This window comes from Taurulus bubalis, assembly GCF_910589615.1.
Source record: "Taurulus bubalis genome assembly, chromosome: 19".
Classification (NCBI taxonomy): domain Eukaryota; kingdom Metazoa; phylum Chordata; class Actinopteri; order Perciformes; family Cottidae; genus Taurulus; species Taurulus bubalis.
In genome coordinates, this window is record NC_136607.1 from 2,232,465 (window position 1) to 2,250,445 (window position 17,981).

General features: G+C 42.6%; 1 protein-coding gene across 1 annotated transcript in view; it reads left to right on the forward strand.

Moving 5' to 3' along the window:
- ror2 (receptor tyrosine kinase-like orphan receptor 2) overlaps positions 1-17,981 on the forward strand; it is a gene marked incomplete at its 3' end in the record, with an annotated part of 49,335 nt that overhangs the window by 28,403 nt on the left and 2,951 nt on the right. The window contains exons 3-7 of the mRNA XM_079235516.1: positions 5,627-5,914; positions 6,509-6,539; positions 14,862-14,983; positions 15,117-15,431; positions 15,824-16,078. Coding sequence (XP_079091642.1) covers positions 5,627-5,914; positions 6,509-6,539; positions 14,862-14,983; positions 15,117-15,431; positions 15,824-16,078 — 1,011 coding nt within the window. The remainder of the gene's footprint in view (positions 1-5,626; positions 5,915-6,508; positions 6,540-14,861; positions 14,984-15,116; positions 15,432-15,823; positions 16,079-17,981) is intronic.

A 17,981-nucleotide genomic window follows, 5' to 3' on the forward strand; every position in this document is an offset into this window, starting at 1 on the left:
TGGAGACACGTTCTATTACCTGATGGATACATGTTCTAATACCTGATGGAGACATGTTCTAATACCTGATGGAGACATGTTCTAATACCTGATGGAGACATGTTCTAATACCTGATGGAGACATGTTCTATTACCTGATGGAGACATGTTCTAATACCTGATGGAGACATGTTCTATTACCTGATGGAGACATGTTCTATTACCTGATGGAGACATGTTCTATTATCTGATGGAGACATGTTCTAATACCTGATGGAGACATGTTCTAATACCTGATGGAGACATGTTCTAATACCTGATGGAGACTTGTTCTAATACCTGATGGAGACATGTTCTAATACCTGATGGAGACATGTTCTATTACCTGATGGAGACATGTTCTAATACCTGATGGAGACATGTTCTATTACCTGATGGAGACATGTTCTATTACCTGATGGAGACATGTTCTAATACCTGATGGAGACATGTTCTATTACCTGATGGAGACTTGTTCTAATACCTGATGGAGACATGTTCTATTACCTGATGGAGACATGTTCTAATACCTGATGGAGACATGTTCTAATACCTGATGGAGACATGTTCTAATACCTGATGGAGACATGTTCTAATACCTGATGGAGACATGTTCTATTACCTGATGGAGACATGTTCTATTACCTAAAGGAGACATTTGTTTAAAGGTAGTACTGTAAGAGAGTCCACAGAGGTCACTTATTGTTATTTAGTCAGCCAGCTCTCATTCTTTGGATTGTTATTAGCATGTAGAATATGTACAACGTGACGGTGCATATTCCAAAACAATACTTTTCTTCTGATAGTTTATTCAACCTTCATTTTTATTTGCTTTAGAAAAAATAGCTAAAGTTCTCAAATGTCCAATGTTTGTCTAAAACACCAGTAGATGGAGGACAAATTATACGAGCACATAAAATAAGATGAGATGAAAGAGCTCAAACATTTTTGAATATGTTGAAGAATCTGAAAGGAGGAAGGGATTCCTGTGGCGCTCTGTGGTGTCGGCCTCCTGCTGGAGCGCTGCTCTACGTGACAGAGAGTCAGAGTCCTCTCTGACTCCACCACCAGAGAATCCGACTCAGCTCCCGGCACAGAGCTCCGGCACAGAGCTCCCGGCACAGAGCTCCGGCACAGAGCTCCCGGCACAGAGCTCCCGGCACAGAACCGCCTCCTGCTGCTCTGCTGCCGTTCACATGATGCAGCTCCTCTGAGCTCGCTGTGGGTTTACTTTTCCTTCTACAGATCTCAGATTACACAACATCTCATCAGATTGATATTTCAGCAGCTGTTTTAGGCTAGATTTTCCCCCATATGATGTTAGGTTGACTCTGACTCAACCGCTTTTGGTGTCATTTGGTGTCCTGGGTAGTCATTTCTTAGATAAACCGACTCAGGCTTTGGAAGCTTTCCAGAGCGCTGCTGTGGGAGGAAGCAGCTTTGCATTGCCTCTATCTCACCGGGATAGGACTAATCCATCAAGCACTTTGGCCTTAATATTTGCTCGTGCCGCCGAAAGAAGAACCTTAATAGAGATAAAGTAGCTTTGGAGCCGAAACGAGGATGTGGATCATGGAAAGTGGGCCCAGCGTGCTGCAGGCATACTTCAGCTGGAGCGCATTACATTTCTCTGGTTGATAAGAGAGCTGGAAGTACTGATTCACAATAAAACAACATGGATTTCTGTAGTAATAAATGTAAGTATAGGATTCCCATCTGGACGGGGCTCCTGTCTACACCTGGCTGAAGGTCTTTTTCGTCTTTGTCTTGCAATGTTCTGCTGAGGTGTTGTTTGTGCTTCAGATTCAGATTCCTCGTCCACCAGAGACGGGTCTTGGTCTTTTGACTTGGACTAAGTTTAACGCAGTGATTTAAGACTTGACTTCAACATAATATCACTTGTGAGATTAGAACAGGAATTAATAATAATATTATAAATAATACTATTGTTCTACTATTGTAAATAATAGATACATTATTGCATGTTTAATAATGTAAGCAATACGTTCCTGTTACCCTGAGTAATGTTAGTCTATATCCATTTTTCGGGGCAAAATACAGTTATTTACTTTAAAAAAAAGTTGTGTTATTTTTCATAATGCATTGTTCAAAGTGATCATATACCAAACAACTGACCAATGCTGATCCTCTGCTAACAGGAAGGAGTGAAGGAGATTCAGTAGCCTGATGCTACCTAGCTGTGCCGGGTTCTCACGTGACTAAAAACAGCGTCAACATAATCACACTTAAATAAGGATGAGTGTGTGAAATAACACATTCCTGTATATTTAGCTCATATGTGAACTGTAAGTCGTGAGAAGTCCGCTTTACCCAACGTGTACTAACGTTACACCTTCAACCAATCAAACCGTCTGCTGCTTATCTATCAAGTCAATTATCTTCATAATTCAAATGTGCCTCAGAGGCTATTACAATCTGTGCATCATATGATGCACTTCAATCTTTAGACCACTAGTGGGCATATTATCGTCATGATATACCCAGAATGCAGAGCAACAGGGCCCAAAAGGGTCCTTCGGGTTTGTTCTGAGTCCTTTAATGACTACTGTCAGAAACATTCAAGCTGTTTTGGATTTGCACGCTTCATCTTTCCTTTCCTGCAGAGATCCAGTCCATCCTTAAATGAAGGGTGAAGGATGAAGACGTTATAATTAAAGAGCTGCGCGGTGGCCTCGCTCATCTGCAGCCGCTCTGCGGAGAGCTCTGCTGTCGCCAGCATGGGAAGCTGTTTTTCCATTGCGTAAACCCCGCTGCTCCAGATGCAGATGGTATCAAGAGCCTGAGGACTTCTGAGTGTGTGTGTGTGTGTGTGTGTGTGTGTGTGTGTGTGTGTGTGTGTGTGTGTGTGTGTGTGTGTGTGTGTGTGTGTGTGTGTGTGTGTGCATTCCTTGTTCAGTAATCTGCAAAACAGAACTAGCAGAGCAGCCAGAGCACTGGAAGAGAAGTCTAGGTTTGAGCCTACTAGATCACTGAGATGTGTATGTTTAATGTTTAATGTTCTAAATTGTGGCTAAATTGATACATGGATAGTGAGTGGTAGTTTCCATGCTATGATTTCCAGGATTTTCTACTCATTTTCTGTTGTGTTTTTTTGTATATTATCTAGGCCAGCCCCTTTTAGACTTCCAATGTCTTTTTTTGGGGAGCTTGTCTCACGTTCTCTTTTCTCTGCCCTCTCCTCGTTTGCACATTCTCCTCTCCTCGCCTCCTCTCTCCTTTCCTCTAGTGTTCGATTTATTACCATTTCCTTTCATTTTTAAAGAGCACGGCCCAATGGGGAAGCTCTCGACCGACCGATTGTGTAACTCCATCACTCACTCGCTGGCCCAATCCCAACCTACACACTCAGGGACTCAGACTTTGAGGCGCGTTCCCAAAGGGCCCGTGAGGGTTTAGTTCTGTCCCGCTGTCAAATCCTTGAGTGTTGGAGCGCTCTCTCGCAGACATTTGGAAGCAGAGACAATATTACCCACCTGGTTTCATCATCAAACATTTCATTTCATTTTGTCATTGAAGCTTTGTTTGACAAAAAACGAATAAATAGATTATTTGATCATGACCGCTCGTCTTGTGAGGCAAAAATCTACAATTGCGTAACATGTTATGACAGTAACGTGATATGTTGCAGCAAAATGCTGTCCCATTCATATTTCCACCGTTTACAGTCTCTCACACTCAAGCATAACTCTCTGAGGGTCCTGGGTTTAAGGCCTTTGGGGGGACATTGGGATTGGGCCACTCATTATTTCACTCACTCACTCAGTAAATCAGAGACAGACTTTTGCCCTAATAGGGCTGGCCAAAAATCTCCTAAATCCGTCCTGGCGGCAGCTCTGCTGTGCCGAAGTCCTATGAAAACACTCAGACTGGCTGAAGAGCGAGACTGAATCTGAGACTTCTGCATTAGATTCTTTTTTTGTTAGTCAACACCGGGAACTCAGATATTAAGTGTGGCTGATGCCAGGCCCGCTTTAAGTCTTTTGTTTCACAGAGTCTAAGGGTCTAAGGGTCTAAGGGTCCAAGTCAATCTTAAGCCTTCACAAGCAGGCTTCATGGAAGTTCAGGTCTCAGGAACACGAACCCGTCCCGCCGTACTCTACTGTGTGCACACAGTTGTCCTGCAGGTCCCAGTTTTGAGCTCGTTGTGATACAGAACATGTCGGCACGCTCCTGAGCCGCACAGCTGTTGGCACTCAGTGATACAAACCATCCACAGTGCTCTTTGGAGTCGGTGGAACACGGATTACTGCAAAGATCAAATTGGTTTTCTTTCAGCTTTCGGAGGATCTGATGACATGTCTGGTCAATTGCAAGTATTTGGGGGAGAGATTTCCACCCACAATCCCTTGCAATCACAGCATGCTACAAAAGGAGCTAACTTTAAGCTTTCTCCACTAGTGAGTACATCTACATGTACACATGTACACTACATCATCTGTGACAGCATGACCACACACTGGGTGACCAGGTCTGCTTACACAGACACCCTGTGTAGTGTAAACGGAGCCGCATGCTCGTCTGCTGTCACTGTTTACATTGGAGCATATCTGGGCCTCTATTTGTTTGTTGCTACAAGTCGGCCCACCATACACACCCAAATATGATGTGGCACACAACAGCTGACCCGACGGCAGATATTATATTGACGCTGCCTTTTAAAGTATGTGATTCATAACGTTTGAGCCAATGTGCTGACACGATTAGTTTGGACGAGGCATCTCAAGCCGCCATGTTGTTTTTCAGCTCACAAAAAGACAAGTTAGTGTCCATGAACCTGGAGCCTTATGGTTTGTTGGAGAGCAACAGTGAGCAACTGTGCGGTTGACATTGTTCTATTTTGTTTGTTTAACGATCAACAAACCCGGTCTGTGGCGCTCACTGTTCCCACCGAAGAGCCTAAACAATAATTCTTTGATTTATATAGCGCTTTTCTGAATACTCAAAGATGCTTTACATAGGAATCATTCACCCACTGATGAGAGGAGCTACCATGCAAGGTGCCACATCAGGACTATCTAACATTCATACACTGTAGGCGCAACTACGGGAGCAATTTAGGGTTAAGTGTCTTGCTCAAGGACACATCGACACAGGCTGGCGGAGCTGGGGATCGAGCCGCCGATCCTCTGATTGGGGGACGACCCTGCTCACCACTGCGCCACGGTCGCCAAATATAAATAGTTTGATTTCAATGATATTCAAAGAACTGTATTCAACCAAAGCAATTGAAAACATATTAAAATGTCTTACAACTGTCACTGGCAGAAATACAACATTTTTCAAAGCAGAACCAAAGATTCTGCTGGAGAAGCAACGATGTCGGAGTGGAAGGTGGTGAAGGCATTGGCAGAGTTGGCATGAGCACATCAGCAAAGGGCCAGGTTATAATGGCTGTGCTGTACACCTGCATAGATATGATTAGACTTTGCTGAAGAATGAGCCGATTATTTGTGAAGCATGATTGTTAATGTGCTGCCTGAAACTACGCTGTGCTGCATGACTGCCAGGCCCCCACCGGCCGCATGAAGCCGGTTCCTCAGTTTGAATGCTTCCTTTAGTTTAACGCATCTTGTTTCTGCTCCTCAAGGTTATTTCCTGGAGTTCCAGGAGCGGGTCAACAACATCACCCACTTCCAGGGCCAGACGGCCACGCTGCACTGCAAGGTGACAGGGAACCCACGGCCCTCCATCCGCTGGCTGAAAAACGACGCCCCCGTGGTCCAGGAGCAGGGTCGCATAACCATCCGTAAAACAGAGGTGGGATCCAAGCTGCGCATCCAGGACCTGGACACGACGGACACCGGCTATTATCAGTGTGTGGCCTCCAACTCACTCAAGGTCATCTCTGCCACAGGCGTCCTGTACGTCAAACTAGGTACGGTTCACATGTATGACTCAAATATAAACACATCTTCTCATGGTTGAATGTTTTATGATCTGCATCAGTTCACACGAGGTCCAATCAGATCACAGCGTGTGCAGAGAGTTTGGTTATTTCCTTTAATGGTGCTGTCAGTAATGAGCAGGCGACAGACCCGGTTACGAAAAGTGAACCCAATACGGAAGTGTCTTAAACTTGCATTCTCTCTAATGTCCACCAGGGGGCGACTCCTCTGGTTGTAGAAGTCTATGAGAAAATGACTCTACTTCTCTCTTGAGAGAGAGAGAGAGAGAGAGAGAGAGAGAGAGAGAGAGGCATTTGCGGGAACTTTGACTCGGAGAAAGGTGCATAACAATAAACACAGAATAAAACAATAGAACAATACAAATATAATAAAAACTATAAACATAGTGCAAACATAGATACATATGCTGTAGTCTATGCATGATGTATACTAATACCTTTAACATATTGATATTTTTCAGTTACCAAGAAGCCAATGAGATCTTTTGAATGCAGAATCATGAAGCTAAATGGTCTCTCTTTAGTTTTTAATGTTTTATTCATGTTTTTATTTTGGACTCACAGGACAGATGCCCACTCACACCCCAGATGAACCGTAAGTGAACACCTTCTACACATTTGTCAGAGTGTGTGTGAATGCATGTCCTCCTGCAACAGAAGCGTATTCCCGTCGCGCCCCGTGAGCCGAACGCAGCTATGAAAGTTAGTTGTGTTTGTAGTGAGCGGGCGGCTGCATGGCGGCTACAATGCACTTCCATGTGGTTTGTTTTTCACGGCAGGAAAGTTTCCCTAGAAACCCCTCAAACCATTTCTGTTATATATTTTGTTTGTGCAAAAAAAAGACGAAACACAATCAAGGCAGGAAAGAAAACTATCACAGAAGCAGTGGATACTTGAATTATTTTCAGATAAAAATAAATTACAGTTTGCACAAACATGACTCTTTCACATTGTTGCTAAATTGCCAGATCACAAACATATGAAATCATTTTGTGTTAATACAAAAACAACCCCAGCAGAATATCATACATACATCCACATCTACATTACAGAACTGCAGAGAGAATTCATTGTAATAATATTAGCCATTATAATCACCACAAAACTATATGAAAATGTGAAAATGCATAAATACAAGAATGGGACAATCTAATGAAATGCAACATAACTGCCCTGCAATCTTATATCCAACTTTGATGCAGTTTCCAGTATTAAATGCACAAAGCTTCTTTTGCAGACTGAGTATATTTTGATTTACAATTAATCATGTGTCTCATTTCTATGTAACTTCAGCTTGACTATAGATGCATTTGAATTAAAAAGATGTCTGTGGCATACTCGTAGATGTATTTGCTTTAATACAACAAAATTAAGTACTCTTTCAATACATTTATTGTTAAAAAAAATGTATAGATGTAAAAAATAGAGAAAAGGTGAGTTAGATTGACTTCATGCTTCTTGATTGATTTGTTTTGCTATTATCTAACAAAAAGAAAAGTATGATTGGCTGCCTGCTGGGTTGCTCCAGCCTCTGATTGGTTAACAGCAACTGCTTCAGTTTGATGAAGCCGGGTTGACAGAATATTTTGACATCCAATCATGAACATGGACCAGTGGTACAATCCCTGTTCTGGGTTGTTGTCAACAGGAAGTCCAGTAAAGCTGTTGATTGTTAAGCGTTCTGCTCATTTGTCTGTTTGACTGACTGGTGATATACATAAAGTATGTGAGTAATACAATGTGTTTCTGTCAAAGTAGCAGTTGGGTTATGGAGTTTCATATCAATGTCTTTAAGTCAACTCATTGAGTTTGATATATCTTTGGATTAGGTTTAGTTGTAAATGTGACGCTGTGGTAAGCGGACAGTTTTTTAATCCCCATCCGATGGAGCGATGCCCACAGACACCAGCCCTTTTATAATGAAACAAGCTTCAGGTTTGTGGTGCGGATGGATTGAAAGAAAGGAAAGTGTGTTTGTGGTGTTAGACAACATGTCAGCTCACACTCGTACCTCCTCTGTGTTGACTGATGGTGAAGATATTGTGCTGTGCTGCACTGGTGGATGAACCAAGCTGAGGGCAGCAGGACCTGCGGCCTCCTGTCGCCTCCCTCTCTCTTGGGTTGACTCACTGGATGGAGCTCAGAATAGATTCCCAGCAGTCAGACACTAGCCAGTGGTTTGGACAGGCCTGATCTGAACGGGAAAGAATGCTGATTCATGTCCTCAGTCAGACCAACTGTTTCTGAATGCCTCTACCAGAAGGCGTATCTCATCAGCCAAAAATATGACTCATGTAATAGACTTAATCTAGAGCTCATGGAGGGGGAGTATTCATTTTACGATACGATTTGTCTATTTTAAGAGGACATATGATGAAAGTGCTTGTGCACATCCATGTGGGTATCTGGAGCGCCTCCCAGCCCACATCTTGTGAAATACCAAGTCAGTGTTTTTGTGGGCTGCCTAGATCACATGCGAGTTCATGAGAATATGCCGCCCACAGATTGAGAACTGCCTTTGCAGAGGTGCATCATGTTTTTCTCACAAGCCAACCAGAGGAGACTGGTCTTCATAGGGAGGGGGCTTAAAGAGACAGGCAAACAGAGTTTTTTGAACATTAAACCATGTAAACATGTTCTACTAGAAACCCCAAATACCAGTATTAAGATGCATACACATTTTCCTGCAAAGTTCATCAGAAAAGTCAAAGTAACAGCTTTAAGCAGTCAGAGTTCACATGTCCTATTGTGTTTAAGGATGCAATATGCCAATGATGTCATTGAATCATTGTTCTACAAGTAAAATAAAAATAGTGAAATTGTGCCCATTTAAATTTATTGTGACATCTTCAGGTGTCTTGTTTTGTCCGACCAACAGCCCAGATCTAAAGATATTCTGTCTACTTTAAAGACAAATAAAAAAGCAACCAATCCACCCATTTGTTAGGCTGGAACCAGAACATGTCTGGCTCTCAAAACTGTGTTCGACTCATTTTCTGATGATCAATAAATCAATTATTCGGCGAATTGCTCCATCTCCATCTGTAATTCTAGAAATATGCAATAAGCCGACTGTGACACAGTGTGTGTGCCAGACGCAGTGTGTCACAGTAACAGTAACTGCAGCTCAGAGTGCTGCCTCAGTGTGTGAGTTTACATAGCATGCCGGAAGCAAAATAGGCCTGACTGTTACACAACAGCATCTAGTGTGTGTGTGTGTGTGTGTGTGTGTGTGTGTGTGTGTTCAGTTTTGATACCTCCGCTGCCGCATTTATCACAACAACACATAACAGTCACAGGCCAATTGTCATACTACGTCTATGAGGTACACTCTCACCACTATGAGATGGGTCTCCTGTGTCAAACTAAAAGTATGAGGTGGTGTGAAGATTAAAAAAAGGCTGACATGAGCCTCAATTATTATGTTTTATAGAGTAATGGAATGAGGTCGCCGACCATGTGAAAATAGAAGTTAAAAGAGGGAATGCCCTGGAAAACCTTCTCCTATATTCCTTCAGTTGAGAATGAACTGCTCGATATAGAAAGGAAATGAAATATTTTTGGGGGATTTCATTCAGTAGTTATATGGTCAGTATCACATTTTAATGTCATAACTTGCAAAGAATGGGAGTAGTTAATCACAGTTAATCACAGATGAACTACTTATGATGCGTGTTAACATAATAATGAGTACATTCATTTGTTTCATGATATCATATCCAAAAGGATAGATTGCATGTTCACATTCACAGAGAGCTTCCTAACAATCGTGACAACATCCTGAGCTGCAAATGTGAACGTGTTAAAGATGTATTGTGCTTATGGAAAGACTTGCACCATGGTAACCCATGTAATGGTGAACCAGGAATAACAAACATGTTAGCCAAACTATATTTGTTTTTCCTAAACCGAACCCCAAAGTGTTGTTGCCTCAACGTAGAAGAACGCACAAATGAAGAGAAATCATTTTTCACATAATTTAATGAAAGATATCAAACTGCTGTATGAGGATACGTTGCATTGGGTCTGGTCTAAAGGGTCTGGCCTAAAGGGTCTAGTCTAGAGGGTCTGGTCTAGAGGGTCTGGTCTAAAGGGTCTGGCCTAAAGGGTCTGGTCTAGAGGGTCTGGTCTAAAGGGTCTGGTCTAGAGGGTCTGGTCTAAAGAGTCTGGTCTAGAGGGTCTGGTCTAAAGGGTCTGGTCTAGAGGGTCTGGTCTAAAGGGTCTGGCCTAAAGGGTCTAGTCTAGAGGGTCTGGTCTAGAGGGTCTGGTCTAAAGGGTCTGGTCTAGAGGGTCTGATCTAGAGGGTCTGGTCTAAAGGGTCTGGTCTAGAGGGTCTGGTCTAGAGGGTCTGGTCTAAAGGGTCTGGTCTAAAGGGTCTGGTCTAGAGGGTCTGGTCTAGAGGGTCTGGTCTAGAGGGTCTGGTCTAAAGGGTCTGGTCTAGAGGGTCTGGTCTAGAGGGTCTGGTCTAAAGGGACTGATCTAAAGGGTCTGGTCTAAAGGGTCTGGTCTAAAGGGACTGATCTAAAGGGTCTGGTCTAAAGGGTCTGGCCTAAAGGGTCTGGCCTAAAGGGTCTGGTCTAAAGGGTCTGGTCTAAAGGGACTGATCTAAAGGGTCTGGTCTAAAGGGACTGATCTAAAGGGTCTGGTCTAAAGGGACTGATCTAAAGGGACTGATCTAAAGGGTCTGGTCTAAAGGGACTGATCTAAAGGGACTGATCTAAAGGGTCTGGTCTAAAGGGACTGATCTAAAGGGACTGATCTAAAGGGACTGATCTAAAGGGTCTGGTCTAAAGGGACTGATCTAAAGGGTCTGGTCTAAAGGGACTGATCTAAAGGGTCTGGTCTAAAGGGTCTGGTCTAAAGGGACTGATCTAAAGGGACTGATCTAAAGGGTCTGGTCTAAAGGGACTGATCTGAAGGGTCTGGTCTAAAGGGTCTGGTCTAAAGGGTCTGGCAGCTACATGACAGACGGTATTAGTAAGTGGTGGCATGCTACTGAGTCAAAGTCAAAAGCACAAGTAAGCCTTCTGTTGATCTCTGAGTGTTACTGATGTGAATAGAGTTACGTGGACGACAAGAGGCCTGGTCAGTATTTCTTACCGCTTGATTCAGTTACCTGTGTGTAAATGGGATTGTCGCTAATCAAAGCCAACAGTCTCCCAGCCTGCGAGGACAGAGCAGCCGTCTCATCGTTTTTAGCGCTGGCAGCATGCCGGCCTGTTCTGTGTGTGTATGTCTTTGGGCTCAGCATGTTTGTTTTGTGGATTAAGACTCAAATCAGGCCTGGGAGCCTAAACCATGCCACACATAACATAAGAATGACCTTAGCAAAGAGCCAAGTTTGAAAACAAGTTCAGATCAGTTGGTTTAACAGCATAACTTCCTGTGGTGCACCAACACCCAGCAGCTCCACATGCTGGAGCCCGTTGCTTTTTAGCTAACGGTATTCATGGAGCAGGTCTTTCCTCCAGTGTTCATCACTATTATTCATTGTATTTGTTAGTTATGAAATGAACTATATGTATAACTGTCTAAAGTTTTGTTTATACTGTTTATGTGCCTGGCACAGTGGCGTGAGCCGGCACAGAAGAGGATGTTCTATGTGCTGGTCGTTGCATCATTCTCGTAAACGTCAGAGGGCGAACAAACAAAATGAACTGTGAGGAATCCAAAAGACAACGAGTGTAACCCAGAGATATGCTCACAGACTGTAACTAACCTACACAAGCCGAGGAGGGATTGTGCTGTGATCTGTAGTGTCATATCCACAGACCTTCATACCAGCTCTTTAGAGAAACACTTCATGTATTACATGCATTATAAAGAAACAAACGTTTAATATCCTGTAAACAATTGGTTTTGGCTGCAAAATATTCACTCAAATGAAGATTTTTAAGACTTCCTGTTTCTAAAGTATCTTAAAGCAAATTGGCTCTTTTACTGCTTTTATCAATGAACTATTTGTGGCATGATTGTTCATTGTTGAACAAACTAAGCCTGAGGCCAGAACTGTTCCTATAACCTGATGTATTACTTTTCAGTATCCGTCATCAGTTCAATCAGGAGACAACTAAATGAATAAAAGACAATCCTCTCTTATAAACAGATGATGTGTGATGACAAATTCTTGACAGAGGTTTTGTTCCTCGAACTCGAGACAAAGATTTGTAATGGGCATCCGCCCTGAGCAGCAGCAAGATACATCCTCCTGTGGGGTCCAGACACTGGTGGTGGAGGCTGTAAAAGGAAATGTAAAAGGAAATTATGAGTGAGCATGTGTACTATGAGTGATTGAAAGATGTATGAGAAATAAACTTCAAGTCTGAGCATGTATAGGTAAAGTCTTCCTGACTGAACTTAGGCTAGCGCTTCATTTGTCAAGTGTTATCTTTTAGTGTGACAGGTTTTCAATTCAATTCAATGTATTTTGTTTAGCCCAAAATCACACATTTGCCTTGCTAAGGCTTTGTAGGTGAGGAGAAGGATTTTAAATGTGATTATTGGTCTTACAGGAAGCCAGTGCAGAGCAGCTAATACAGGAGTAATGTGATCTCTTTCCTTAGTTTATATTAGTACACGAGCTGCAGCATTCTGGATCAACTGGAGAGATTTAAGAGACTTATTAGAGCAGCCTGATAGTAAGGAGTCACAGTAATCCAGTCTAGAAGTAACACATGCGTGAACTAATTTTGGGACAAGATGTGCCTGATTTTTGAGATGTTACGTAGGTGAACAAAGGCAGTCCTTCAGATTTATTTTACGTGGGAGTTAAAGGACAGGTCTTGATCAAAGATAACTCTGAGATTCTTTACGGTGGTGCTGCAGCGATGCAATCAAGAGAAACTATATCATTAGATAATTGATTTCTGAGGTGTTCTGGGCCAGTAGAATAACTTCAGTTTTGTCTGAGTTTTACATCAGGAAGTTGCAGGTCATCAAGGTGTTTAAGACATGCTTGAAGTTTAGCGACGTTTTTAGTTTTATAATCATATAAAGCAACTATTAATGACACTAATTTGCACATTGCTTTTAATTTTTTAAATAGGTGACTTAGAAAATAATTTCTACTGACACGATTCATTTTGTCCAATACTTGCAGGTTGTAACAAACGCATCCAAAGTGCATCCATTAGCAGCCTCATTTTAGTGTTGTTAAATAAAAGACTTAGGTCAGTGTGTAACCAATGCAGACCTGAAGAGCTGTTTTGGATGCAACACCCATGTTGTATTACCCTCAATGGATCCATTCTGAAAAGTGAAGGGCGCTACCACAGCGCTGCCCGGTCTGAGAGTTGTCCGTGTTTTCGTCTTACACCCTTTCGCAGTGTTTTGTCAGTTCATGAAAGTTACACGGGGACTACGTTCACTTGTTTTATATAAGTTGTCAGCACTTATTGAATTTGGGTAATGTGACAAATGGTGGTTATGTTACCGGTGTGATGGTGACCCCTGAGTCTGTTCAGTGGTCACTGGTTGTGATTTTCCTCCTTGATTTCTCTTTGGCCATCCAATGATTACTGGTTGATGACCTCTTCCTAGTCCATTTGGGAGAGTTTTTGCTCTGACTAGATCTCTACTGATCTCACTGGTTTGCAATTGGACTGAAGGCCAAGTAACTCTCGGCGTGTCCGTGTATTTGCGTGATTTAGACTCCATGTAGACCTCAGCTTGCAGCACAAAATGTGTTACCCTGCTGACTGTAGAGTGGAAACTTGTTTTGAAGAGAGGATGTGTGAGGAGATCCAATGTTATATACAGTTATATAATTTATCTTTAAAGGAATACAGGAACAGCCAGATGGCATTGAACTCCTGGCAAACGACATTGTGGTGCATTAACTGGAATGGAGTGTGGATTGGGAGATGTGCACGGGTGGATGCCAGACCGACGCAGACCCTCAACTGCAGTATTAATGGAACCGTGTGTGTGACTGTTCTCGGAATGCGAGAAAAGTATGCCTGAGGCTTAATATGCTGGCTAGTAAGTGGGCATTGAGTAAAGATCCTTTTTTTTCAAATTATTCTGCTCAAAAAAGAACCTTCCCCCTCTCAGTTATCTACAGGTCCATCGCTCATTCAAGACACGTAAACGTAAACTCTTCAGTCAGCCCAACGCTTCCAGGAGACTTGCTTCTCTTCATAGTAGGAATGCCTAAGGTCTGCTGGGTAATGGCTTTTCCATTACATCATGTTTTAAAGTACTCACAATGAGATATCAGGAGTAAAGGAAATACGAATAGATTAATAAGAAATAGATTTAATAGATTTAATAGATTTCCAGGAATAAGTGATCAACAGTCATATGTAGCCAAGAAGTTGTGAACTGTTGGCTTAACAACTGTGTGTGTGTGTGTGTGTGTGTGTGTGTGTGTGTGTGTGTGTGTGTGTGTGTGTGTGTGTGTGTGTCTAAATGCAGAGTAGGTGAGTTGCAGCAATGGAAGAGAAATATTAATATGGTGGCTTGTTTATTCCAGTGAAAGCTGCTTCCCTATCACATTATGGTTCCTCTCAAAAAGAAGGGCTGAAGGGCTGTCTCCACACACATGTGACAGGAGAACAACATTATTTTATTATCATGACTCTTGGTAGCGTTTAATACACATTAGAGCAATTCTTTAGCAAATTAGTATCCTTGTTGAAATGTCCTTTTTAGCAGTAGTGATGTATTTATGATCATTATGATGATGATTGTTACTTATCAGCCAACACAACATTTTTGTATAATAAAGTGAAATTTGCCGATAGTATATTAGCTCTGGTCAACATGTCAGAGTTACGGAGTTAGTTTGTAAGGGGCTGCTGTAAATACTTATTTACCTCCTGGGATCAATAAAGTTTCTTAGTTTTTTGTTTTCTCTCTATTTTTCTTCTGCTTTGAAAAAGAAAGTGTTTAAAAAATGATTTATTTTCCTCTTCAGGTCGCGTGTGAAAGGTTTCTGCCAGCCGTACCGAGGCATTGCCTGCGCTCGCTTCATTGGCAACCAGAGCATTTACGTTGAGTCTCTGCAGATGCAGGGGGAAAGTGAAAACCGCATCACGGGTAAGAAAAGCACCTGACTCTTTTAGTTGACCTATTGCACTATTATGAATAAACACTGAACAGCGGGGTATAATTCTAACTACCGAAGATATTTGAGATTACAAAAAACGTGTCTCTGCTTTCTCCCTCCAAGCTGCCTTCACTATGATTGGCACCTCCACCCACCTGTCGGATCAGTGCTCCAGGTTTGCCATCCCGTCCTTCTGCTACTACGTCTTCCCTCTGTGTGACGACGGCTCTCGGGACCCGCGGCGGCGCCAGCTCTGTCGCGATGAGTGCGAGGCCCTGGAGAACGACCTGTGCCACGCCGAGTACAGCATTGCCCGGTCCAACCCTATGATCCTCATGCAGCTGGAACTGCCCAGCTGCCACCTGCTGCCGCGGCCGGGCACGCCCGATGCTGCTTCCTGTATGAGGATTGGAGTGCCAGCAGAGAAACTGGGTCCATGTAGGTGGATGCTAAAGCACGCACACACCACACACATGCATGTAAAAGCACCACCAGAGTGAACACATTTAGCAGTGCTGGGAGGGTGGATACTGCTTTACCCTGCTTCCAGTCTTTATGCTAAGCTAGGCTAACCACATCCTGTCTCGAGCTCTATACCTAACACACTGACATACAGTCTTTTAATTTCACTTTCAGAAACAAACAGCTTTCCTAAAATATTGAAATGTTCCATTTTTTAGCTTAGCATTATTAAGCCCTACAAAGTAAACATACAAAATGAACGTTTTAACAGTTTAACAGAACGGCCACTCGCTGAACCAGCTGAAAAACAATCATGTAATCCCACAAAAAGAAGGAACATCCACACTGATTCACTGTCTCCCCAACAGATTCGCCCACAGACCACAGCTGCTACAACGGCAGTGGGGCTGACTACAGGGGCACAGTCAGCGTCACCATGTCTGGTCACCACTGCCAGCTGTGGAGCTCTCAGTACCCTCACAGTCACCACCTGTCCCAAGACTACCCCGAGCTCTGGGGAAGTCACAACTTCTGCCGTAACCCAGGGGGCCAGATGCAGGCGCCCTGGTGCTTCACGCTGGACCCTCAGGTCAGGGTGGACCTGTGTGACATCCAGCCCTGCAGTAAGTACCCTGATGCAACAAGTGTGCCCTTAATAGTTAGTTTGAGACTATCAGAGGGTTTCATGAACGTTTTTTTTGTGAAACACTGTAAAAGACAAACCTGAGTTTGCAAATTGTAACCAGATGGAACATCTCCTTTATGCCAAGTGTGTAGGAGAACTAGTGGCTGACGCAAACATATGAAAATATGAAAACATTCTCTATCTAAAGCCAGTGTTTAGTTTGTCCGTTCTACTGTAGAAACATGGAGGACACATCCGTGAAGAAGACCGCCTACCTATTTAGATATAAACGACTCATTCTAACGTACAAAAAACACAAACATTCTTATTTTTACGTAATTATACACTAAAGAAAACACACCTATTTATTATACTTAATTTCTGCCAAACTAAATGGAAGTCCTGCTCACACCCGAGGGGAACACAGATAATCCCATTTCGTAGATTTGGTATTGCATGAAGGAGCCTCCTTGTCCCGTTCGTCTGCTACAGCAGCGAACAACAGAAAAATGCTTAAAATCTGCGTGGTGGGATACACTCAACATGGCAACGTTTTTATTTTTTGAGATCCCAAACCCAAAAAGCATGAGCCTTTAAGAAGACAAAGATGAGGCAAAAGTGTGGGATCTCTTTGTGTGCAGAAAGCTTTCTGTCCCACTGAATTTCTCACGAAATTTCAAATTTCTCACGAAATTTGACAGTATGCAACTTGTGCTATAGTGTATCAGAAAGCTATGCAGTATTATGTTTGCAAGTAAAATAGCCAGAATGCTCTAACAAATGAGGAATTGATGCCATGACGAATATCACTGAGCATTGTGGGACTTTATGAAACAAAAACGTATGTCTGAATGACAAAAAGGCATTACTTTACCAGATACAGATGGATAAAGCCAGCAGTTACAGATTCCATTTCTATAAAAGACTTAAGATAGCAATAGCTGATTATTAGCTGTGACCAACAAGCATTGCAAAGTTTATATGACAAAAAAAACATAACATTTTGAAACTATACTTCATGTGATTTTAATGCGATTGTTGGCACTGATATGTGCATTAATGATTGCCAGTTTTCAATGACCATTATGCCAAATGGCCACGGCTGTTTTTTAAATGCCAGGAACAAATGTTCTGTACCAGTGGGAAGAGATATCAGCCAGTGGAACACCAGTGGAACACAGATGACAAAACCATTGTTCCATTCCACCAGCAGACATACCAGTTGTCAAAGGGCTTACCACTAAGAGTCGGCGTACAACACAAGAGTGGCTTACCATCAGTATGTTGGTGGAATGTAGCATCTGCCAGTGAATGAGGTTTCCTGCATCAGTCGCACAAGGCAGCGGTGACTTCCATCAGTAGGAATCAGCGTATGCCGTGGAGAGGGATTGACGTTTGGGGCCAAAATGAATGACGTGCTGTTTATAAGTGTCCTATAAACCAGTCAAAAAGAAGAGGCATTCAACTAACAATCAGCATTTGCCATTGAACAAAGACTGAAGTAACATACTTTTCTATCTTGACTTCTTTCTGTACTGCAAAACAGATTCATTGATGGTACTTTGATTTTAAAATAGCTATTTAATCCACAATCAGGGTGGCTAGACATTTGAAGCATTTGTCTTCAGGTATTCATTAATGGGGGTCATCACTGTGGTTGCAAGTGCCAGGAATAAACCAATGGGAAACTATCCACTAATGAATACCACATCTATGGAGCTCAAAATTGCTCTGCGGGCATTAAGTGTGAACAACCCCAGGATGCTGTGATGCATGATGATCTTTTGACAACATGGACGGCTCGTGTAAAGAACAGATGCTGCTTCCTTTCATTTGACATTGTTTCACTGAATGAATGTGTGAAAGACAATGTAGACATCATCTTCTGTCATGATTAGACA